The following is a 24,809-nucleotide window of genomic DNA, read 5'->3' on the forward strand; positions in this document are numbered from 1 at the left end:
GTTAAGCATACTGTAACTTAGACAGCTGTTACTCACTGCAGCATCTTCATGCTCTCACAGTGATGAAGATAATCCATCATGTCTCCTTTGACTGTCTCATAAAAACCTTAAAAACTCACAGATAGCTCAGTGGAAAAGCTTGACGTAATCTTGCCAAGTGATAGCAAAATTAGCAACGAATAGCAATGAAAAAATTAGAAGTGGCAAAAAATAACCAAACTGTCAAAATGGGTTAAAGTGGCACAAACAGGCATAAATAGTGGTAAAATGGGATTTATAGTGGCTGGAATTGTTTTAAATTTGCAAAACTGGGGGGAAATTTGGTGAAATGGGATGAAAAATGTATATAAACTGACAAATGGGCTCATTGAATAGTGAAATGTGGTTAAAATGGCCAAAATGGGTGTAAAAGTGGTAGAAAGTGGTTAATAGTGGCAATAACAAATCAACAGAGGCAACATTAGGTGTAAAGTTTTAAGAATAGGTTTAGAAGTGGCAAAAAATAGCAGAAAAAAGTGGTGGAAAGGGTTTAAATTGAAAAAAAAAAAGGGTTCTGAGTGGCTAAAATGTGTTAAAATTGGCAAAATTGGTGTAAAGTTACAACAGTGTTATTTGAAAAATGTTATTAGTGTTTTTAGGGCATCTGGAGACCCCCTCTCCCCAGGGGGCCCCGACCCCAAGGTTGAGAACCACTGCTCTAGGGTACAGCTAATGAGGATCATAATCAATTAAACAGTAATAAATAAACAAATAAACTACCACCCAGTGTGAGTATACATAATTGTTTTAAAAATTATGTTTTTGGATTTTTGTCTTCATTGGAAAAGGACAGGATAGTAGAGTAAATTAGGGAGAGAGTGCAAGGAAAAGAGCAACAGGTTGGATTCAGACCTCTGCTGCCCACTTGGAAGACTAGCTTCTGTGCACGGGGCACCAATCTATCTGCACCTCCAGATTGTTAATATGGAGTTAAAAATGTATTCAAAATGCAAAATATTTGAGTTTTGAACACACAGTTAAAAGTGTGATTAACAGAGATTTACTTTTATTTTTATTTCAAAAGTCACAGCTCTTATCCTGTCCTATGCATAAATAAAAATTATGGTGAAAAACTCACATATCTGGTTTATGATAATAAAACTAGAAGAAAGGGGACAAACTTAACAAATGTCTGAAAAGGGCATTTAAATTACTAACTAAAAAAGCTGAAAATTGAAAATACATTGCCGGAAGTAAAGGTACTGCTTGGAATTTTTACCTAAAAGCAATATATAATCATTGACTTTCCTATTGCATATCAAAAAAGGAAGGAAAAATACTTTATTACAAAGTAAGAATGATGCAGCGTTAGGTATTTTTTGTGTCAAACTTCACCATTTTAAACCAAACATTTGCATGACACATTTGTCATTGGAGTAATCAAGCTCTTGTTTCTCTGTTGCTGTAAACATAAAAATCCACGCTCTTACTGCTCCAGGCGGTTAAAGTATAACGCTACTGGTGCCTGCCTACATGTGACGCGAGTGCAGTCAGCTCTGTCTGACCTCAGCTACACTGCTCCAGTGACAGACACGTCCTTTGCGTGACACACATACACAAACTCGTACATAAGTTACACATATGCATCCGTCAGCTCACACAAAGGAGCTCTGTGTTATCTCTGTGGAGTGTATCTGGTGTGATGGCTGCAGTCCAACAGGTGGTGTTTGTGTTATAGTGAGTCACGAGGTACAGTAGTGCAGGTAAAGAATCAGACCTTATCTAGAAAGAAAATCTCTGTTCAGCAGTTTCACTTTGATTTACAGACTAAAATCTCTCTGTAGAAAATCTGATTAGAAACTGCGAAAATGAAAAAGAATCTTAATATCATACATGAACACGTCCATCACCTTCAGAGAAGACGTGTAAAAGAAGGAAAATTTTGGCCTAGGTTTTGTCTCTAAGGTTGTAAACATTTAAGTGGTGGAAATGTTGCACATATTTCAAGGAAATACTCACTGGCATAAATGCTTAAAGCCTGATTGTACTTACACCATAGGTTCACATAGCTCTGAACCTATGTAGAGGCCTGTGTACAAAGCCCAACAAATGTAACTAGGTGCTGAAATGACAGCCAGTCTTTGAATGATGGGGCATTCCAACTGATCCCAGAAGTCAAAAATTCCAGGATGTCAGTCAGATACATGATCCTGAATACCCCCTGTGGTTGGAACTCTAAGGAGTACCCCAAGTTAGAGCCCTGCCCAGGCCTCTGTTCCTTCCTGAATGAAGGAGAAAGCAACCACAACACACATCTTTGTAATGCGTATGGGTGCTACACATGGATAAAAGAGCATCTGGGAGCCTCAGGCCCCGTCCACATGGAGACGAATTCAGGAGTATCAAGTTTTTTTGTCATATTGGCGTTTCATCAACACAGAAACAGTGTTTTGGGAGGCCCTAAACGCTACTTTTTGAAGCCGGGTCCCAGAGTGAACAAATCTGTGAACGCCTACCGTTTCATCTCCATGTGGACAGCCATCCGCGTCTTTCTTGAAACGATTACATCACACATAGCATAGCCCACTTACACTGCATGCGCATGTCGAACCAAAACAACAATGGCGGATTACAGGGCTGTGTTCATGCTGCAGAAGCTACTGAGCTTATTATGGCTTTTACAGCATAATCTGATGCTCCTTTACCACCACTGAGAACAGCAGACACCAGATGTTCTTAAATCCACCACTGAAAACAACCAGAAGGGCAACCAGGAGAAAGTTTGTGGCAGTTTTCTGTGATCTTCTCTCTTTTGGTGCATTTCCATGGCAGTGATACAGCACCACATACAGGCTTGGTGTATATACTACAGCATTTCCATTCGTTTCCAGTGGTTCTGTGCTTATGTGGACATTTCCTGAAAAAATAGAAGCCCCGTGTGGACAAGGCTTTAGACTGATTTAACTCTTGGTAATGACTTTGTAGTAGCTATGTCAAAATATTTACCATCCTTATTTACATATCATTTATTTCTGTCATACTTAGGTGGAATTGTTTCCTGATCTCTGGAAAGTTTGCGTGTTATAAAAACTGTAGTGCACTTCTTTTGACGCTCCCAGACAGTAGGCATATCTTTTCCCATTATTAAGGGAAAAGCCAAGCTGTTACCAACTTTGTCATGAGATGCCTACTGCAGTAAGGCCAATTTGCATGGACATGGGTGATTTTTCACCAAATAACTGCATAATGGTTCAGTGTCTCTGAGGTACATGTATCATCAGATCCATGCGTGCCAAATACGTTTCCTTGTGGGCGTGTTTCAACAAATTCCAGTTGTTTGCAGGCCCTGTCACGGACTCTATGAAAAATTCATTCACAGACTGGCATTGCTGTGCTTTTATTGTGAACGAACAGTATCTGTCTTTTTCTATTTAGTTCTATCATGTAAACATTTGCTTGCCTTTACAAAAACTGATGTTCTGGGACTTGCAGCAATCCTTTTTGTCCACCCGCAGCAATGACGAAACCACCCACTACTACAAGAATTGTGTTGGGTCCAGTGGTATCCTGCTCTCAATACAACCCTCTACCCTGAGTAACCAACTTGTAGTGTCTGGAGTTTGGTTTTGTCAGGATTTAGGATCAAATTTAACCCATACAGAGCATCCTGTACAATGTCAAAGCTGCAGAGAGCTTTATGTTATGTAGGAGCAGAGCAGTAATTGACACTGCATCTAAATACAACAGAAAATTTGCACTGTGACCAATGTTGTTGATATGAGGTGCAAATTAAAGTGGTCTGAGCCCTGAGGTGCTCCATTTCTAAAATGGCATGGTGGAGAGCAAGCACAGTCAGGGGTTGACATAGAAAAAACTCTTTTAGTTGGAATGGTAGATAATTTTTATAAAGGATTAGCATCATTTTTGTCTCTTTGTTGTTGGATAGCAACCAATACAGCACAACAAAAACTTGATGTTTTTTAAAATTATATCTTTCATTTTTTTGTTCATAATTTAAACTCACAATGACTCCTGCTACTTTTGTCTCCACAGCTCCCCTCCATGGTCTGGATCCTGGACATGGCAGTTTATACTCCAGAGTGAGGAAGAAGAGCAGTGAGGAAGGAGCTTCGTCCACCCTGACAACCAGCCCTAGCAGCAGTGAGCGCGCTCCATCTGCCAGCAGCGACTCAGGTTTATCAGTCGCCTCCCAGGGCCGCACAGGAGCCCCACAGAGGAGAGGGGCTGCTGGGGAGAAGAGCACCCTGGTGGGGAAGTTGTTCCCTGGCCTGGACTTTGAGATCGCTCAGCCTCTTCTGGAGGTCATGACGGAGCTTGCTGTGGCTGGGGGAGGAGGAGGAGGTGAGGGAGAGATGACTGGCGACGAGTCTGGACTGGGACAAACTTTAAATGGAGAGGCTTCATCCAGCGAGAGGGAGACAGATATCTTAGATGATGAAGATGAAGCTGACGGTGTAGCAGCTCCGCCTTTAGAGATGCCGAGCTCCAGCAGCGTCTGCTCTCTCTCCTCTGAGATCCTACCTGAAGCTCACTCTGACTACTCCACACAGTCCTGGGTCCAAACACAGATGATTGACACAGTCAGTGACTCTTACCTGGGAGTTGACAGAGAGGAGAGGTTAAATGGGGTGAGAAAGGAGGAGCTTTCACCTCTGGGCACTCCGGACACTCCACCTCGAGGAGTGAGCAGCAGGGAGGCAGTGCAGAGAGGGCCTGTGGACGAGGACGTCACACAGCACACAGACATGACTCAGACTTCTCCTTCTTCTCAAGAGGAGGATTTGGCTTCATTAACAACAGACGTTGATGAGTCCATAGAGCAGCTGAACCAGCTGATTTTGGATTTGGACCCAACTTTTGTCCCTGTTCCCACGCGATGTGCCCCCCTGTCCCGATCAGCCTCTCTGCAAACCAATGGACTCAGCCACAAGGGGAAGACTCATCTATCAGGTAAGACAAAATTACAGAAATGACCAAAGGCCAGTGTCCACAGCTGCCCTGGCAGCACACAAACAAGTTTCAGAGTGCTTCTTGACTGCATTTGCTATTGCTAGGTAATGACAGTTTACTTCTTCTGTCCTCAGAAATATCTGTACCATCATGTTTAAATCACCAAGAAAACATGAAAACAGTGTAAAGGAATCATTTTCTGATCCTGCAGATGTACATTTATATCACCTGTTCTACTGCAGCACATCAACAAAGTGCTTGTTTTGCAGAAACACTGCATACAAAAAGTGTTCACTTTTCTGTTTTTCTTATGTTGCAGCCTGATGCTACGGACAAAAAAAAACATTTTTATTTTCATTAATCTACTCTCAGTACTCCATCATGACAAAGTGAAAACAGAATTTTAAAAACACTTGAAGTTCAGCTCAGGCTCCTCCCATTTCTTTCAGTATTTGCTGAGATGTTTCTACACCTTGACTGGAGTCTACCTGTGGCAAATTAAACTGATTGGACATGATTTAGAAAGGCCCACACTGCTCTATAGGAGCCCTCACAGGTGACAATGATATCAGAGCAAAAACCAAGCCATGAGGTCAAAGGATCATTTCTTGAACTCAGACAGGATTTCTGCAAGGCACAGATATGGCAAGGCTACAAAAAATCCTGCTGCACTGAAGGGTCCTAAGAGCAGTTCTCCAATGGAAAAAGTTTGGCACACCCAGGACTCTTCCAAGAGAGTCATGTACAAATATGGAATGCTAAAAGACATGTACCTGAGAACTTGTCCTCTTTACAAACTTTTAAAGGAAACTGCCTTCACAATTAATTACTGAGTCTTAGTTTTTATGTTTTAATTTGCTCTTCTTTTGTTAACTCTTATTATTATATTATATTATAGTTTCTATTTTTCTGTTTCTTAGTGAATCGGTTTGCTTATGTTTGTTTATTGTCAGTTTTTCTTTTTATTAAAATACACATGGATGTGTACATGTTAACGTGTGGGTGTATGCATGCATCGCTTGACTAGTTTGAGTAGGCCTTTTTCACGTCTCCTGACTAGGGATGAGGATCGAAACCCAGGTCCATAAGGACCCGGTTCTGTGTTTTTGAAATACCGGAAAATCAGTAATGTTTTGGCTTCTCAATACTGCTATCAAGTCCAAAAGGCTCTGTGACGTAACATCATTATAAGATACAAAAGGTGTAAAACATACTTAAGTTCTTACAAGGGGAACATAAACTAAAAACACAACAATGTTGTGCATCATATTAGACCAGAGTGTGGTACCTTCAACTGGTGGCTTGAGGAAAAAAGACACTGCCTGCGAGTCGCATGCAAACATATCCGCCTCTGCTGGGAGTAACAGGCTCTCACGTCCCTCACTTTAGCTGCTTTAGAATATTTTTATTCTTCAGATGCTCAGATAAATGCTGAAAAGTGCTCCAAACTTTGAGCAAGTCCTGTTTGTTAACTATATTAATCTGTAGTGGAATCGGCAGAATTAAAGTTAATCAGCGAACTTAACAGCTGAAAGATGGAAAATATGATGTGTTCAGGTAACCTCAGTAAATTAGACAACTGTATGCTATATGTTATGATGTATGCAAATGTCACATAAAAATGGGAAAATTTAGTTTTGTACAAGAAACCTTAATAAATACAGTTGTGAATATGAAGAATGCGTTTAATTTGAGGGATATAAAATAGGTGTTACAGTGTAAATATTTGACTCCATTTTGTTTTTCCACCAAACTATAGAAAAGTATCGATAGCAGGATTGATAAGGGCTCAGATCTATAAGGAGTATCTATAAGGCTGTCAATATCAATAAAAATTAACGATCCCCATCCCTACTCCTGACACATTTTTTTATGTTTCTAATTCGATTTTATGTAATTCTATATGTGTGCAAATTGAATAAATAAATAAATAAATAAATAAGAGCTTGTTCCCTGGCCAAACAAAGCAATCAGGTTCCAGAAGAACAACCATCACTGCAGCCCACCAATCAGGGCTCTGTGGCGGAGTAAACGGAGGCCTCTACTCAGTGCAAAACACGACAGCCGGCTAAGGGATCGCAAAAAAACTCCATGTGAAAGCCAAGCAGAATTTTTTGTAGCCTTTCCCAGATCTGCTCCTGTGAACACTCCTGTCTCTGAGCTCCACGGGCAGTTCCTTTACCCTCATGGCTTGGTTTTTGCTGTGATATCATTGTTAGCTGTGAGGCCTCCTATAGAGAGGTGTGTGCCTCCAAATCACGTCCAGTCAGTTTTTTTAAACCACAGGTGGACTCCATCCAGGGTGTAGAAACATCTCAGTAAAGTTTAAGAGAAATGGGAAGCACCCGAGCTAAATTTCAAGTGTTTTTGCAAAGGGTCTGAATACTTATGTAAATGTGATATTTCAGGTTTTTATTTTTAACAAATTTCAGAAAAAAAAACAATTCTGTTTTCACTTTGTCATGATGGGGTACTCAGTGTAGATTAATGGGACTAAAAATGCAATTTTTTTCCAACAGTAGCATTGACCTCATACTGTATGTTGATGTTAATGCTAGTTAACTAATGTCACAGAAAAGCAATGTTAACATTGCCAAATGATAAAATTAATTATTTATTTAGCATTTGTCAGTTTTAAGCAGAGGCAGGGTTAAACGGGAATTCTGGTTCACTAACGAAAAATTTTGAGGCCGTGTGCTTGCACAATGGAGCAGGCTAGCAGTGCCACTTTATAACAGCTTTTCTCCTTCTTTTTGTCAAAACCATACATTTAGAGATAACAGTGACGTAATGATTAGTGAATACATAGCTTGGAGTGTAGTTTTATTTATTTACTTTTATTGAAAAGACTTCTTAATTAAAGAAACATGACCAGGACTGAGCAGCACTTCCTAAGTTGTGATTTGTTCAGCAGGTCTGCTCTGAGAGATGTTCTATAGAAGCTAGAGCAAGAAAACTGGACACAACTCAAAAATCTAGGGTAAAATACACTTATGCTGCTATGTCTGACAGGACGTCTCTGACTATTCTCAAACCAGACCTGGTCTGGGCTTGAGGGGAGGGGCAAAAATCCTGTCCCAGCCTGGTTCTGGGCCATGGGCCATATCTAGCTTGTCTCGGTCTCAGGCAGAGAATTTAACCTCTAGTTCCAACATGAGTTCAGTAGTCCTATATAAGCAAATATCTGTATTAAAAACCTTCATTTTCTACTGTTTCATATACAGCGTGGGTTAAAATGTGTATTTAGTGTAAACACACAATTTACCGCAACCTGGGGTGCTTTCACCTGCACAGAGACACAGAGCAGTCCACAGTGAAATCATGAGCAGCCAAACTAAAGAAAATACAGGTGCCAGTGAGAGGCCTGGAAGTCAGACTTGTTATATTGGAGAGCTCCGTTCAGCCTGATCACACAGAGAAGCTTTTATAAACCAGACTGAGCGAGTGGAGTGCTGCCTGATTGTGGAAATCTCCACCTGAGAGAGGAAAACATCTGGGTTTGTTACAGAAGGTGTGTTTGTCAGCGTGCTCTCTGTTTACTGAAGGGGTGGAAGCTTTGGTTAAACAGGTAGAGGATTTTCCTGTGGTGTAAGCAGTGTAAAAACCAGAGCGCACACAATGATGTGTTTACCCTCCAATCCGTCTTATTTTGAGTGGAAATATACTGAATAGAAGGAAAGAGCGAGGCTGAAGTAATATCATAATCCAGAGATATAATTACGCAACATGGAGCTTTATGAGCAGATGACTGGGATTATATGAGTTATATCTTATCAGGTGAGATTCAGTCAGAGATGTTAGCGCTGTTTGAGGAGATATAGAGAGTAAGCTTCATCTTAGAGCTGATTCAGATCTTTTAATCCACTTGGAAACTTCAGTTTTATTTCCTCTGCATCTGATCCCCCCCACTGTTTAGGCATTTTTCAACCCGGCTTCTTACGATTGGCTAAACCACTTATTGTGGTAGAATTGGTAGCCTTATGGGGAGGATGAGTTTTTGTTAAAAACTAAGGTGTCTCCAGCTAAAGGTAAAAGTTTTAAATCTCCTCTCATACTGGTTTTAAAGAAAAGTTTCAGGAATAGAAGTAGAAATAATTACACACTGGGGATTCGTCCATCAGCCTATAAACAAATAAACATAAAAGATATAAGCATGAAGATGTAAGATATAAGGAAGAAATGGAGATGGCACCATAGTCAAAAGTTTGCACTTTGGATCCCATTTCTCGAAATAAATGGTCTAAAGCTGCTGAAATCTAATGGAGACTTGGGCTTAATCCTAAAATACCCCTTTCCCTTACAACCTAGCTATACCCCTAAGATTTTCCAGGGTTGGAGTGTCCTGGCTCTTGTTTGAATAGCGCGCCAAGGTGAAACGCAAGGGTTACATGGACCCTAAAACAAATTGACACGCTCCAAAGCAAGTATTATGGGAAGTCTCCCTAAATGCTCATTCATAGGTAAAATCTGAAAATTATAATGAAACTAATAATGTTGTTTCAATGCATTATAATAATAATAAAAATAAACTTTATTTGTAAGTACCTTGCTTAACACTCTCGGTCACTTTACAGATAAAAAAATACAATTGAACAACAGATAAAAGCTGATACAGTATAAAATGGACCAAAATAATTACGTTGAATAAGCTATCCTGAACAGGTGGGTTTTGAGCCTTGATTCAAAAAGAGGAAGAGAGTCAATATTTTATGGTATATTGGTATATGATATTTTATTATATGGTGGAGAGTGGAGATATGACAAAGCCACGACTGAATCAAAGTTATAAAGTCACAGATAGCAGCACTATGAGCGAGTCTGTGCGCATACATATACTAAATAAACCCTGTATTCTCCAAACGGAGACTGCACAGGTTTCTAGCAGCAGCCTTTCATCATTTCATGGTGAACATATCATGCATTGGCGGATCATGTGCAGCCCCAAGTAGCGCACGCAGAGGAGGGGGTGAGGTTTGGAGCGGTGATCACGGATCAGCTCCATTTCCTCAATAGCTGTCAAACCAACAGTTTTAAGGAGTTCAGGACATCTTTCTGGTCTTTCATAATTTCCAGTTTGGTATTGTTTTCTGTCAGGAGAGCTGCTGCTCCTAGTGTCTGCACAATATTGATCTTGCGAGATGGATTTTTCCTTGATGAGAAATCTTGACATTTTGATCTCGTCACACCTCTAATGCATACAGTAAGGTTTTGCGTTGTATTCTGAATTTGACTAGAAGCTAGTGGAGATATGGTCCTTTTGATTTCAAACAAGCATTTTAAAAGATCACCAACGGTAGAAATGTCTGGTATTGACGTCATGCCTCTATATGCAAAAGCTGTTGACAACTACTGATGACGCATCAGGAATTTCAAGGGTCGTCCCATTTTGTAAGGGAATATTTCCCCACTACTAGGATGAAATATGACAGGGGCTTAAAATCCCACCTTAAAATGAGAATATGTTAGCACCAGTAAATCACATAGACAAAAGCCTTTTTACCGAGGAGTTACCAGATCCCCCCTAAACCTTGAGATTTAAAAATACGTCATAAATCTTTGTGTTTTCCTGGCAGTAAATTTGGTTTGACTGCACCTGATACTCAGTGAGAAGTAGAGGAGAGTGCATGAGGCAGTGCAAATGATCACCATAAAATCTGGTGCATAAGTCACACTTTTAATACCTATTTTGGCTAAAAATGTTGGCTGCAGCATGTTTATATTGATGCCACTAAAATACCTATGGAGTGCTGAGAAATATGCCGTTATGATCACAAGCTGCCTCTCTTGGATCATGCACGATACTGAAAGCAAGTGGTGGAGATGTTCAGAATATAGTGAAATATATAGTGGCACAGACCAGATTGGCAGGGGTTGGCGAGGCTTTTCAACGGTGTTTTTAACTCTTTAGGTCTCAAATGTGCTTTTCAAGTAAACAGGGAGTATACAGTTAAATAAATAAACACTGAGGTGTACAAATTTGACTGAATAAAGACAAGAAGTGACAGGCAGGTAATAAAGAAAAGCTCTTCACTTCTGAGTCTGTTACACAATGTAAACTGTGCAGCAACAGACTGCTCTGACCACTCTATTACTTACTTGATTTATTGAATTGAGGAGTTGCCATTTTTTAACACGTTTTCTCATCCGATGCACAAAATTCATTCACGAAATTACAACAGTTGTTCACTCTTTAGTAAAAAGAAGGGCTGTTAACATTTATGCATTAATCTTGAGGCAATTAAGGTCCATAATTGGTGCAGTAATTGTTTTTGATGACATTAATGCACTGCTTTATTGTTCCTTTCAGTTCAGATTATATGGTTACAGGTAATGATAGCCATGATGAAATCCTCCCATGGTGATCATACTGCACTCCCAAACTTTGGAGCAGCTTCTGTATGTTAAAAATATTTACCCATTGTTAAAAGAGTTAAAATCAGCAGAATAGACGTTTATTAGCTCACTTAACAAGCTGGCCGATGGTTATATTCATGAGGAGAGTAAGAAAAGAAATGCTTGTAGGCTAAATGAAATGTGATGATATATTCATATTTAACATCAAGAAAATGCCATTTCAGCTTTTGACGAGAAACTTGAATAAATATAGCTGTAAGGACGAGAAATTAGCTTGCATATTCATTGGTATAAAACAGATATAACAGATGGAGTCCTGACCTTTTTTTAATCTAATAACTTAAAATTCACTCATTCATACTACCTGTGTTAAAAACAGACTACAGTTTGTCTTTCCACCAAACGTCAGTAATGGTTCTGGTGCTGTTGGTCACTTTGTGGCTTGGATGGACTCTATGGGGCAGTACTGTCACAAAATTCACTGTTAACTGAGAGCTCAATACTGCCAGATAACAAGTAGATCAACAGACTTCATACAGTAAAAACACTTGGTTCTGAAAGAGCAGCACAGCTGCACAGAAACTGCATTGAAACCATTATGCAGGAAGACGGTCTAAACCTTCTTTTCCCTCTGGGAGATTGAAAAAAAACAGATTTCAGCTGATATACCAAGGCAACCTGTTAAATGTTATGGTAGTTTTTAGGACCAGGAGGTTTAGGACTGATACCTGAGCAATGACTTCCTCCTTAAGAAACTCAAACATTTCACACTGGAGTTATCTGTTTCCCTGACCTGAGTGTCTCCCTGTTGCCTCTTCCTCACTGTCTCCTCTCTCCTGATGACAGATTTACTCTCTCTCACATCCACTGGGACTCTCCCAGGAGGAAGAGGCGCATTTCTGCTGCAACCCCGTCATTGATTCATTTTCTGTCAGGTCATAGGTGCGTCAGTGATGTCATCACTTCCCAGCTCTTTGCATGCGGAGCAGCTGTTCCTTCAAAGCGGACTCGAAGCTTCCCGACAGTTCATGTGGGAGCTCCTGAGAGTCAAAAGCTGACGAAGAAAGGCCATGACAGCCCTGAATCTTGTCTGTCAGGCTCTCTGCTGTGATAATTGTTCACCTGCAGCTTTGTGCCACACAGGGTTACATTACGGTGACATTGGACCTCTGACCCTTTGTTTTTACTCCGTCAGGTCACTTAGGGGCCCTGTGTTTCTTCTCCTCATCGAGGAATTTGAGCACAGGAAATATGTGTTTTGATGTTTAGATGTGGGTCAGAGAGTTTGTCAGGTGGGTTGATATCACCCAAGGGCATATTTGCACCACTATCTCACTTCTCAGTAACTGCAGCAGTATGTGTCTGCTCCAAACGTGTGTTTTTAACAGTGATGTTTTGAGGCAGGACTTTGTCAGCGATCAGGAATGCTTTTGAAGTTCAACACAACACTTTGCTCTTCACTGTGTTTGGATCATTCCCACCTTCTCTCTCTCATAGTTTTGGAGTCACAGCGTTGAAAAGAGAATAGCTCCCCTCACAAATACAGTAGGTATCAAGTGATACTGTAAAAAAAAGAGAGGAAGCCCCCTGAGCAGGCCCTGTGGTGTGGCGGAGTAACTGGATTAGTTTCAGTCGGACTGGCTCGCTCTTTCATGCTATTCCTGAGATGATGGATGCTCTCAGTGAAAGCTGAGCTCACAATGTTCCACACTGATGTTTGGGGTTGATACGCACAATTGAGTATGGTCCATATAAGGTCAACCTCTATCAGATAAGCCTTTGGTTTTTGTGTCTCAGACTTGATTTGATGTTCAGTTAATCAGCTGCTGTGTCTTAAAATAAGACCATAGAAAGATAATTTATTATCTGCATTTCAGTCAACTGTGTTGAAAACGGAGCCAGTAAGGAATAAACTACACTTCCTTGAGTGCCTTTAGGCTACAAAACTCCTGCACGTCTCATTAACAGCTGTCTTTAAATGCCCATTTTGACAGCAAAAGTAAACAAGTTTGCTGCTTGGTTAAAAACCCTTCTTTGGTCTGAATAGGTCGTTTATTCGCTGGGGGGTTTCCTAATTTTTTCCATTATTATTTAATTCACCTTTTTAAAGTACCTGCAAATAACACAATTCCCAAGTGTTTTATATCTAGCTATAGCTTTATGAACAGTGGGGCCAATGTTTGTCCTAGAGGACTGTATAAGAGTTATTTTGGCCCCAATGCTAAATTTTGATATCCACACTTTCACTCATGTGGAGGAATTGTGTCGGTGCTTGAAAAAGGTCTACCAAAGTCTGAGCTTCCCAAAGTAGTGGACTATATGAATAAAATAATAGGTAAGTGCAGAAAACATGTCTAAAAAGAAATTTGTCTGTCATTTTATTTTCACCAAATGTCTTAAATATGAGATAAATGAGGCTGAATATGACTTCACCTGAGTTTCACCATCACCTGAGATCATCAGGTAATATCATCTCCTCTCGCTCCTGTCTCTTGCCTTACCACTCCTGCAAGAAAATGTGACGAACCCCGTGAGGAAGTTCAAGCAGTAATTTCATTACAATGATTCACACCTGACATACATCGTAATTAAATCACATGACTCACATCCTCCTACTTTAGTGTTTTTTTTTTTTTTTTTACTGCAAGATTTCCGGTTTCCTCCTCTGTTCTAATTTGCCTGCTGCCGTGGATCAACACTTTGCTCTCGCTTCAACCCACCTCCACCCCAGCATTCACCTGTTGGCTCTGACTGGGGGGTTTAAGATGTTATCTAATCATTCCTCAATTCTGCACGTAAGATAAATCGGTTAGGGGTTATGAAGCATGGTGCCAAACTATGCTATGCTATGCTACCATAATTAATGCTTCAAAAAAGGGGAGATGACTGAGTGAAATGTGATGGGGGGGCCTTGGGGATGTCAGAGCGTCAACTGGTTGGCAAAAGTTGACGAACGAAGGTGCTCTGGCCAATAACAGAGCAATGTACCCATTGCTCTGTTATTGGCCCTGCAACTGAGGGCAAAAGTGAAAGATGAGATTTTTCCTGTTCATGGAAGTGTTTGAACTGCATCTCTTCCATGTGAAATGACAAGGATGAATAAAAATAGCAAAAACTGCGAAAATACAATGATCTGTGCTCCGACTTCAGAAGGTAAAAAGAGATAATGCATTTAAATGCATATTCAGGTGCTGCAATGTTCTCCTTTCACTACATGTTAAACTCATATCTGGGTAAAAGACCACAGAAAAATTATTAAAAGGGGAAATATTATGCAAAAATCACTTTTTCAGGCTTTTCTAACAAAATATATGCACCTGGCAGTTAGCCCTGCCCCCAGGTTTAGTTGGCCCTCCCCACTTGGAAGAAGGTTTCGCCCTCCTCTCCTGATCCTGCTGAAAGGAGGAAGAGCAGGAGAGCTACATCAATTACTCCTTGTAGCGATGTACAGCGGATTCCTCTTTACTTTCGATAAAGCGGTACATACATAAACATCACAACTACACATCAAATCCAGACTTGCAGATACTCTTAAGTGTAGGATGTGCATGTCTTCATCGATGTCTTGAGTGCAGAAAATTCCCCCGTCTGTCATTTCTTTATCCAAAACATCCCAGAGTAGTGCTCTTTATCTGTTGAGTCAGTTTCAGTCCAACAGGAGATATAGTTGTATAGCTAGTTCATATGATGAAAGAATGCATGCATGCTTGTTTGCACAAATAACAAACCAAATCTGAAACCACTCCAGTTGGATGAATTTTGTTGGTTTCATCTGAACACACTTCATCAGTTTATTCATTAAGCAAGTGAACAGGACTACAGAAGGAAGTCTGGTAAAACTGTGTGTCTCAAAAGAAAGAATTCACTCAGAAACTACATTTTAACTGTCAGAAAGCATCATTTTAAGTATACAACTTCTCTCCCACGGTCTCTAAAATTACCAGCAGCCAAAATAAATATCAAGGTTCTGCCTGCTTAAACTGGGTCTGTTTAAAATGATTGAATAGGGATTTATTCCAAGACCTTAATACACATTTCAGTTTTGGCAAGGCGGATGGTGTAAATGGGATAATGAATATTGCCTCATGCTTTAGGGGCACAGAGTAAAGAGTTAGTTTCAACATTAGTTTGGCAACAAGCAGAAACCTGCAAGAGCAATTTACAGTTTGTGCTTGGACCAGCTTCAATATGTAGTCAGTATTATGAAAATAGTTTAGCAGCTTAATGAGCAGATTTAGTGCTAAATCTGTAACTGAAGAGCACGCTGGTGTGGCAGCAGTCATAAATACAAAATACTAAGTGGAAGAAGAAGAAAAGGTGATTCTCAAAGGTTTTTCATTAATGACTCTTAAAGCATTTTGTCCTCTTCTGTTCTTAAAGTTTTATCTGTCCAGTGTTCATGAGTTCATCTGAATGTTCTAACTTTGTAAAACCAGGATGTTTCTGGTTTCCTGAATTATTGAATATTAAAAGCATTTTGAAGATGGTGAGTTTTCAAACATCACATGGGTGTAAAGCAATTTCAAATGCAGGTGGAAAAGGTGCTCCTTTCCCTCGCAATGAGTGACATTTCTTTGAAAACTTAACAAATATATATTGTGCCATTTTTAACAACATTCAAACTAATGTTTAGTCCATATTAATGGTTCTCAACTGGTGTGGCCTCAGGACCCACTGTTTCCTCCTTAATGAGACACTGTGGCCCAAATTTCTGAGAAATTGTGGCTGCTTAGATTTATTTGATGAAATGATGTTCTAGTTTGGACCTTACATGGAACAAAACTATTATTTTTGATTGTATTTTGCATGAATTTGCTTTACTATTAACTCGTGTAAAGTGGTTGTTTTCTAGAGGTCTTGAGAATTGAACACACTATCATGGGATAACCCATGTTTTACAAACAATTTAGAGGAAACTTCTGCACCAAGTCCAAGTTGCAAAAAATGGCTTTTTATTTGCAACAGTTTAGTACTATAAACCTTCATCAGGCAAACAGCAAATAAATACCAATTACTGCAATCTGGACAGAAAGCGAGAGTCACCTTTGAGTTGTTTGTTGGACACTTTGTCGTCCAACGCACCTGTCCCAAGAAATAGATGTGCGAAGCTATTCTTCCCTGTGAATATCCCATGTGTTGCCTCATTTTTTTTTCCAGGGACAAATTCAGAACCCACTGAAAACAACTCAGCAACCCATTATCAGGTCCTGACCCACTGGTTGAGAACTATTGGTCTATATGATTAGCCTCTTGAGTGTATCTTCTTCTAAAAGAAAACTAAAACTGACACATTTCAGCACACACAGCAGCTGAAATGTAAACAATAGGTGGAATATTTGTGCCGTTAATGGACCATATATGTGGCCACAGCATTATTTGAGGATAAGGTGCTGATGATAGCAGGAAAACACCGAGACTAGCCTCATGTGATTGGGTGTCTTCCTCGAATATTATGTTATGTTTGTGTATCAGTGATAGAACACGTAACCTGTAGAGTTACCTGTAGCATGAATGTTTTAGCATGTAGCAGACACATGGACTGGGCTGCTAATTAGACGGATAGATTAGATAGAATTTTTAATCTCAGGCTACTATCAGATAGACTTTAAGTGAAGGTAAGCCAAGAAAGTGAGAAGATTAGCACCTTTGGTATGCACCAAACAAAACAGAAGCGCAGCACAGTGTGCCTCAAGTCATGTGATGAGCATTACATATCCTACGATGTGACTATTGCATATGTGCTCATAACAGTCATAGTTGACAAACGAGACACTGTTCTGCCTTTGTAGGATAAATAAGATAGAGGAGGATTCTGGGACGCCAGAGTTCACTGTACAGCCTCCTTGTGTCATCAGACCAATCGGGCTAAACACTCTTAAAGCTGGGTGTACACTGTGCAGTTTTAAAGCAATTCAGTAACAGTCATGCTGGACTGCCAGCTCACTCTGCAGGACTGAATTGTTAATAATCCACGACCATTACACTCACACCTTCGATGGTCAGAAAAGACCTGAGTGCTCACACAGGGACTGTAACAAATGTCAGTCCATCCTTTGCAAAGTCTCATAGACAGAGGTTGAAGTCAGATTATCTTGTTCTTATGCTTCAAATAGTTACAAACAGCAGTTAAGCCACTCTAATCATCTCTCTCACACATAAATATCACCAGCAACCACAACTAGCAGCTAAATATAACAAATATTCTTTGTCATCGGTGGTCCACAGGTAGGCCTATTTCCTAGTTGTTTATTTCTTTATTATAATGACAGCCCCTCATACATGTCTGCTATTTTCATACTGATTTAAAATGCTGTCTGATAGTTAACAGAGGGAAAAAAATCCCAAAGTTCACGATTCTGCTCGTAGCTCCGCTCTCACTGTGGCAGCATGTGCGGTCGTATGACCAGAATATCAAACATGCCAGAAATCCATCCAGCCAATCAGGAGCAGCTCATCAGGACATTGCCAGCAACTGAGTCCACTCATTTATAATGCACGACAAACAACCGACAATCAGGTTGAGAGTGCGTGATATCCAAGCTAGTTGTGCAAAGTTTGTGTGTGAGTCTGCTGAAGTCTGCTGAAAATCCCATTGCACACCCAGATTAAGGAACATTCCCTCTTGATAACCTCTCCTGCTGCCCATCAGTCTACATAGTTGGGTTGCAGGGCTGGTAGCACTGGTGTTGTCACCACCTGTAGCAAGCATGCATGGAGGCTGGGTCTGTTAAAAGTAGCAAAGGTGTAGCAGCTGAAGGTCATGTGGTAGGTTATGTAACTTATCAGTAGTGCATAGGGGCATAATTAAGATTGGGGTTTCTTCTCTGAGTGCTTATCCTTTCATCAGGTCACAAGTATCTTGTGTTTATTTCAGACTTTGCGGCATTGAGTTTTGAGTTTGCAGGCTTGCCTTATTAACTTGAATGCTTTTTTTTTTTTTTACCTGGTCATATCCTGAATAAAACATTTCTAACCAGTACCCTTTGAATTTTCCTGTAAGTGCATAAACAGTGGATTATTTAGAATATGGAATATTAAACTTGCTGGGGCTCTCTACTGTGGAAAAAAGGTGTAATTTCTTATTATTTTGCAGGTGACATAATCACGTACTAGTGTTAATCTAGAGTAAGTTACTGTAGAGAAAGTTCTTTAGTTGTGTTGTTCTCAACGTTGTGTGAACGCTGCTTTTAAACAATGTGGTTGTAAAGTGAGAAAGCCTGAAAGGACGACCACTGATTGTTCCTGCAGATGTTTTTTGGCCGTGTTGTTGCACCATCTGCTGTGATGAAGTCTGCTTTAGTCACAGAGTCTCTGCCCTGATGATAGGAGCTTCACCCTGCAGATAACCTTGCTGATAGACACTTTTGTTAGAGACAAACAGACCAAGTATGAACCGTTGTCATCACCTTTTATTACAGAGCAGCATCTGGTCATAATAATGTGTCACTGCCCTGTAATGTTTTTGTTTTTCATAGGAATAGACAAAACAGGTTTCTGATATTGATTTCAAACCAACATATGACTGAGTTTGATTCTTTAGTTGATTTTATTCTCGATCACAATCTGTCTGACTGTCTGGTTTTCGTATTTTACCTCCCACGCTCCTCACCTCCCTCTGTTATCTCTCTCCTCTCCAGGTTGGAGGCAGCAGAAGCAGGTCAGTGATATTGGCGACTACACTGGTCTAAGTAGTCCGGTATGGAGAGGAGGCAGTTCTCGGAGCTTTAGAGGATCTCCGGTCTACAGTTCTACCTCCTCACCTTCTCAGGTAAACACAGTTTCACCTCTAAAGACAAACATGATGACTGTCAAGCTTCACTACAAACTCCTCAAACCTGCCTATTTTAAAACATTAAAAGTCACTATTTTTATAATTAGTCATATTTAATGATTTTCTGAGAACTGCCCCTAAAAACTGAAGTGAGAAAAAAAGTAAATCTGTTCCAACATTTTAAAAGCTGTCCACAGATTACAAAACCACAGATTAAAACAAAAAATCAATGCAACATCATAACATTAGAAATATTACTGAGCATCCTAAGATAACATGAATAACAATAATCCAGATATTTAATTTAAGGTTTACTTTGTCCTAAGTAAACACTAGGGCTGAATGATTTTGGAAATGAATCTCATTGCCATATTTTTTTCCCATATTTTATTTGTGATTTAATATACTATATACTATTAATTGAAGCTATTTTTCTGTCTGTACTTGATTATGGTGACATCCTCGAGAGACATGCTGCCGCTTCCGCACTCAAACCTCTAGATTCTGTTTATCACTCCGCACTTAGATTCATAACTTGAGATCCTTACGATGCTCATCACTGTATTCTGTATGACAAAGTTGGTTGGACTTCTCTGGCACAAAGACGCTGCAGGTCTCGAGAGTTTACTCTGAATTGGCTAAATCTGCATTCAGCTACTGTGCTCCTATAATGTGGAACAACTTACAACAAAATCTGAGGATTAATACACAACTTTTTTTTGGTAAATTTAACATGATGATCTCAAATAATTTCACCACAGTGTGTAATTGTTTTTATTGATCATACTTTCTTGTCTCGTTTTTAACTTAATGTGTTTCTGTTGTATCTCGATATCATTGTAAATGAGGGAAACCTCAATGATTTTCGAGAATTAAATAAAGGTTAAATGAATACTTTTTTTTTACATTATTTGCTGTGTGACTACATGCACCAAACTGTCACTGTTTTGGATGAATATAAATACCATTACACCCCTACTATGTAATAATTGTGTGTTTTGGTTTTAGAAATAATAATTTCAAAACTTTCATTATTGTCTGCATTTTCCTCCCTCTCTCTCTTCCTCTTTCTTTGTCTGATACTATTTATGCAATATTTTGTAATTGCAATCCCAATATTGTATAATCTCAATTGCACATTTTTACCAGAATTTGCAGCACTGTCTTAAAGTGAGATTTTGTGTCTGACCTAACTCCATTTCAAGAGTCTTTACCACAGCCTTGATCAGCTTATACAACATTTCTGGTGAACTCACTGGCAAAACTTAAAACACAGTTATGTTTCATTGAAAAATTACAGGACAAGATAACGTCCTGCTATCGTGTTATCCCTCTGAAATTAGTCCAAGTATGTCTGTTTAGATGATGATTATGTAACTGTGTTTACATCTCTTTTCTCCACCCTCCCTCCTTGTCTCTGTCTCCTTTTTTATTTCTCTTTTTTCAAGCTCTCTGCTCTCGGCTGGGTGGCATGAATGGCCCAACTGTTTACCCCAAAACACAGACTGCAGCCACACACAGATCACAAGACTGATGTCTGCTGGTGTGTGGGCTTGTACCCCACAGTAAAAAAAAAAAAAACACACACACAGTATTCTCACTTTTCTTATTCTGCTCTTCTTTATTAAAGCGTGGCCTCTCCTACAAAGCCAACAGTGTGGATTATCGAGGGCACTCTGACAGCTCTGACATCGTCCCATCAACCCCAGCCTTCCCCGTGTCTCCTCCAACCCCGTACGGTGAGAGAGATAGCATCTAAACAGGCTCTCCTTGATGTGGGTGTGTTTGCATTTCTGAATCTTATCAGCTTTTTCCTCCTTCTCTCCCCAGTGAAACATTTCCCTGAGTTTTCCCAGATACAGACCGGTGGGCAGTGGGAGCAACACAACTGGACACAAGGTAGACTTTGCTAAGAGTATGTGTGACTGCAGAGAGCACTGGAGTTTAAACCCAAACACTTAAATCCTGATCACCGTCAGACAGGGTTGAAGAGCAGGTTGGAATGTCCTCCTGGCAGAATTTACCTACAACATACACAATTACATAAGCACACACACACCTGGCCTGTGCTTTGTTGCTATTGGCCGGTTATGAGGACACGTCTCGGTAACAGATGGCTGGTTTCTTATTATTTTAAGGTTGGAGGTAAAAAGCGGTCAGAGAAGTTGATTAAATGGATTTGGAAATGCTGGACAGCTGATAGCGGCTGCTACGGCTAATAATAGTTGCTGATAACAGAGGAAGAGGCCGCTGCTGACAGGATGTCCACTCACGTCCTGTTCATGGGAGGGGACAGGGAAAGAGGGGAGGGACATCCTGCCTGAGAAGATATGAAGCACACAGCTGCAGGAGGAATTTACTGTAGTGTCAAACACTCACTGACAAACAAGTGTCCCTACGTTTGTGCCTCATATCAGATGGTGAAGTGACAGCCATGCGCCTGTGGGGACTTGTCAATCATGAGATCGCCATGCCTTTAAAGCATGACCTGCTTTATCCTCAGCCATTTCAGACTGGGTACGTGGCTGCTGTTAAGGCTGCGTCACGACTTGATTTCCATCTTGGCGCGCATGCTAACAAGTTAGGGCTGTCAGACTTCCTGTGTGAGCGCCACATCTCACGGGCCGAGAATCATGAAAACAGAAGGCTCCAACCTGCGCACGTCTCTGGGCTGAAATAGACTGGAAAATGATAAATAGAGAACCATATTTACCATGTTTTAGCCGTTATGTATGCCCACATCATTAGAATATGCCACAGGGAAGATAAACACAGCATTTTCAAAGTAAAAACCCTGTTTGGCATATCTGTGGAGAAACTCACCCCATTTGAACTGAATGCTTTTATTCTGAAGTTTTCCTAGCTCCTTTTATAATGGATCAGGTCACTTCAGTCAGGACTGCTTTGTCAAGAAACACACATGATTTGCAGTTCTGAATATTCCTTCATTAGCAGTTGTTGATTAATACTTAGCCTGTTATTTATGTTTGACAGTTTAGGTGTTCTGGGATCCCCTGCCCTTCCATGAGCCTAGAGCAGGCATCAGTAATAACATAATGACAATGATTAAATCAGAAGCATAATGAAGGAGGAGCTGGGATGGAGGAGGGTTGCAAAAGCAGCTTACAGAGTGAGCAGCACAGAAGCCAGGCTGGAGCAGTTTAATTAAGGCAGCCTGAGTGCGGTTAGCCAATAAGGCGAATCAGCTGGCCGTCAGCTGATGAGGGCTTACATGAGAACAAACTGATCGCAGTTACATGGCAGCACTTGACTCAGTGGCCTGCCTGAAATAACGCTCTATGCTCGATTTGTAGGAAGATTTATGGAAGTAAATTTGTGAAGAAACACAAGGCTGTGACAGCAGGGAGATGCAGCCAGCACAAAGCCCAAACATGTATGGTATGAAAGCCCTCTGGATGGCATTATCTTTCCACTCGAAGGAAAACCAACAGATACTCCTTTGTTCCCTCAGCTACCAGGCTGCTGGATGCAGAAGCTGCAATTGTTTTGTGGTTGGTGCACACTATGGTAACCTATAAGGGTCATGTATGTCCTTAAATACATTTCTTGGTTGTATTTGTGGTGCTTTTATGTTTTTTTCAATGGTGACCCATGCATCCTCTGGTCTGTTGTAGCTAATTTGTTAATGTGATCGTCTGAATGCTGCAGTGACTGTTTCCCTGGTTTTATTCTTTGATTTTAATGACACTTCTCAGACTGGGAAACTGAGTTACCTTTCTTGCACATTTATTTTTGTTTTTCTTGATCATTTCTGGTCATTTTAGATTTTGTGCTGTGTTTGTGAATTGTGATAAACATTGTGAATGTGGTTGTGTAAATGAAATTGTCACAATGCAAACAGCAAACCAAGGAAAATGGCTTACAGTGAATGCTGGAGTTAATGATGATCCAGAAAAAACAAACAAAATAAAGTCGCCTAAATCTGAATCTGAAAGCCATAATGGAGCTGACACATGCCACCATCTCTCTAATTGGGATTTTGTGCAGAGTTGGGTACAGTTACTTTTCAAAGTAACTCATGAAGTTGCAAATAAGGCTGAACAATTAAATACAAATCCAATTACAATTATTTTGACTCATATTGCAAATGTGATATGAATTGTTGTATCTAAAGAAATTGTCGTTTATATGTGTTTCTCATTCTGATAAAGGAAAAAACCAAATAAGGAAAATAGGATTTTTTTGCAAATCATTCTTAAAGAAAAAATGGCACTAAATGTTTGCATAATGTGTAGAGCATCACATCTCTGCTGCAAAAATATAATATTAAACTGGTATTTTTAACACACATTTTAGGTAAGGAAATGTTACACCTCCTGCAATTTGAATTGCACTAGGACATATTGTGATTTAATGTAGATATGGATTAATTGCTCATCGCTAAACTTATCATTTACATTGTCCACACAACAGCATGGAGCAGACTGTAAATTCGATTTAAGATGTTTGTCTGTTGCCTTGTCAATGCCAATATTCTGCAACTCTGCATCCTTATTTGGGCTGAATACACCGCGTTTCACATTATTATGCAAACGACGTTTTTCTCTGATTTTCTAAATATCAATGCAAATGACAGTCATAATATTTTTCAAGTCATCAACAGTTAGAGTATAATTCAAATGTTTTTGAACAAACTTCATAATGATAACTATTATTTTTTTAAAAAATAAAAACCTCAAAATGCACTTTTCCACATGTTCCACATTATTAAGCAGGCCACAGGTTTCAGCAATATGGGAACGAATAAGGATCTCTCTGCTGAAAAGTGTCAAATAGTGTAATGCCTTGGACAAGGAATGAAAACATTCGATATTTCAGGAAAAATTAAGCATGATCATCGTACTGTGAAGAAATTTGTGGCTGATTCAGAGCACAGACAAGTTTGTGCAGATAAAGACATAATGAGGAAGGTTTCTGATGGACAAATACATCAGATTAAGAGAGCAGATGCTAAAATGCCATTACAAAGCAGCAAACAAGTATTTGAAGCTGCTGGTGCCTCTGGAGTCCCACCAGCCTCAAGATGTAGGATCCTCCAGAGGCTTGCAGTCGTGTATAAACCTACTATTCAGCCACCCCTAACCAGTGCTCACAAGCAGAAATGGTTGCAGTGGGCCCAGAAATACATGAAGACTCATTTTCAAACAGTCTTGTTGACTGATGAGTGCCGTGCAACCCTGGATGGTCCAGATGGAGGAGTAGTGGATGGTTGGTGGATGGCCACCATGTCCCAATGAGGCCGGGACGTCAACAAGGAGGGGGCGGAGTCATGTTTGGGCCGGAATCATGGGGAGAGAGCTGATAGGCCCCTTTAGGGTCCCTGAAGGTGTGAAAATGACCTCGGCAAAGTACATAGAGTTTCTGACTGACCACTTTCTTCCATGGTACAAAAAGAGAATCGTGCCTTCTGTGGCAAAATTTTCTTCAAGCATGACAATGCTCCATCTCATGCTGCAAAGAATCCCTCTGTGTCATTGGCTGCTATGGGCATAAAAGGAGAGAAACCCATGGTGTGGCCCCCATCCTCCCCTGACCTCAACCCTACTGAGAACCTTTGGAGCATCCTCAAGCTAAAGATCTATGAGGGTGGGAGGCAGTTCACATCAAAACAGCAGCTCTGGGAGGATATTCTGGCATCCTGCAAAAAAAATTCTAGCAGAAACTCTCCAAAAACTCACAAGTTCAATGGATGCAAGAATGTTAGCATGAAACT

General features: G+C 40.2%; 1 protein-coding gene across 2 annotated transcripts in view; it reads left to right on the forward strand.

The window, feature by feature from the left end:
• The window catches only part of si:ch211-191a24.3 (tensin-3), an 85,155-nt gene that overhangs the window by 27,442 nt on the left and 32,904 nt on the right, over positions 1-24,809 (forward strand). For both annotated transcript variants that reach the window (XM_041791863.1, XM_041791864.1), the window contains exons 13-16: positions 4,033-4,950; positions 18,942-19,072; positions 20,706-20,814; positions 20,906-20,974. In XM_041791863.1, the coding sequence (XP_041647797.1) occupies positions 4,033-4,950; positions 18,942-19,072; positions 20,706-20,814; positions 20,906-20,974 (1,227 nt within the window). The remainder of the gene's footprint in view (positions 1-4,032; positions 4,951-18,941; positions 19,073-20,705; positions 20,815-20,905; positions 20,975-24,809) is intronic.

This window comes from Cheilinus undulatus, linkage group 7 (assembly GCF_018320785.1).
Source record: "Cheilinus undulatus linkage group 7, ASM1832078v1, whole genome shotgun sequence".
NCBI lineage: Eukaryota > Metazoa > Chordata > Actinopteri > Labriformes > Labridae > Cheilinus > Cheilinus undulatus.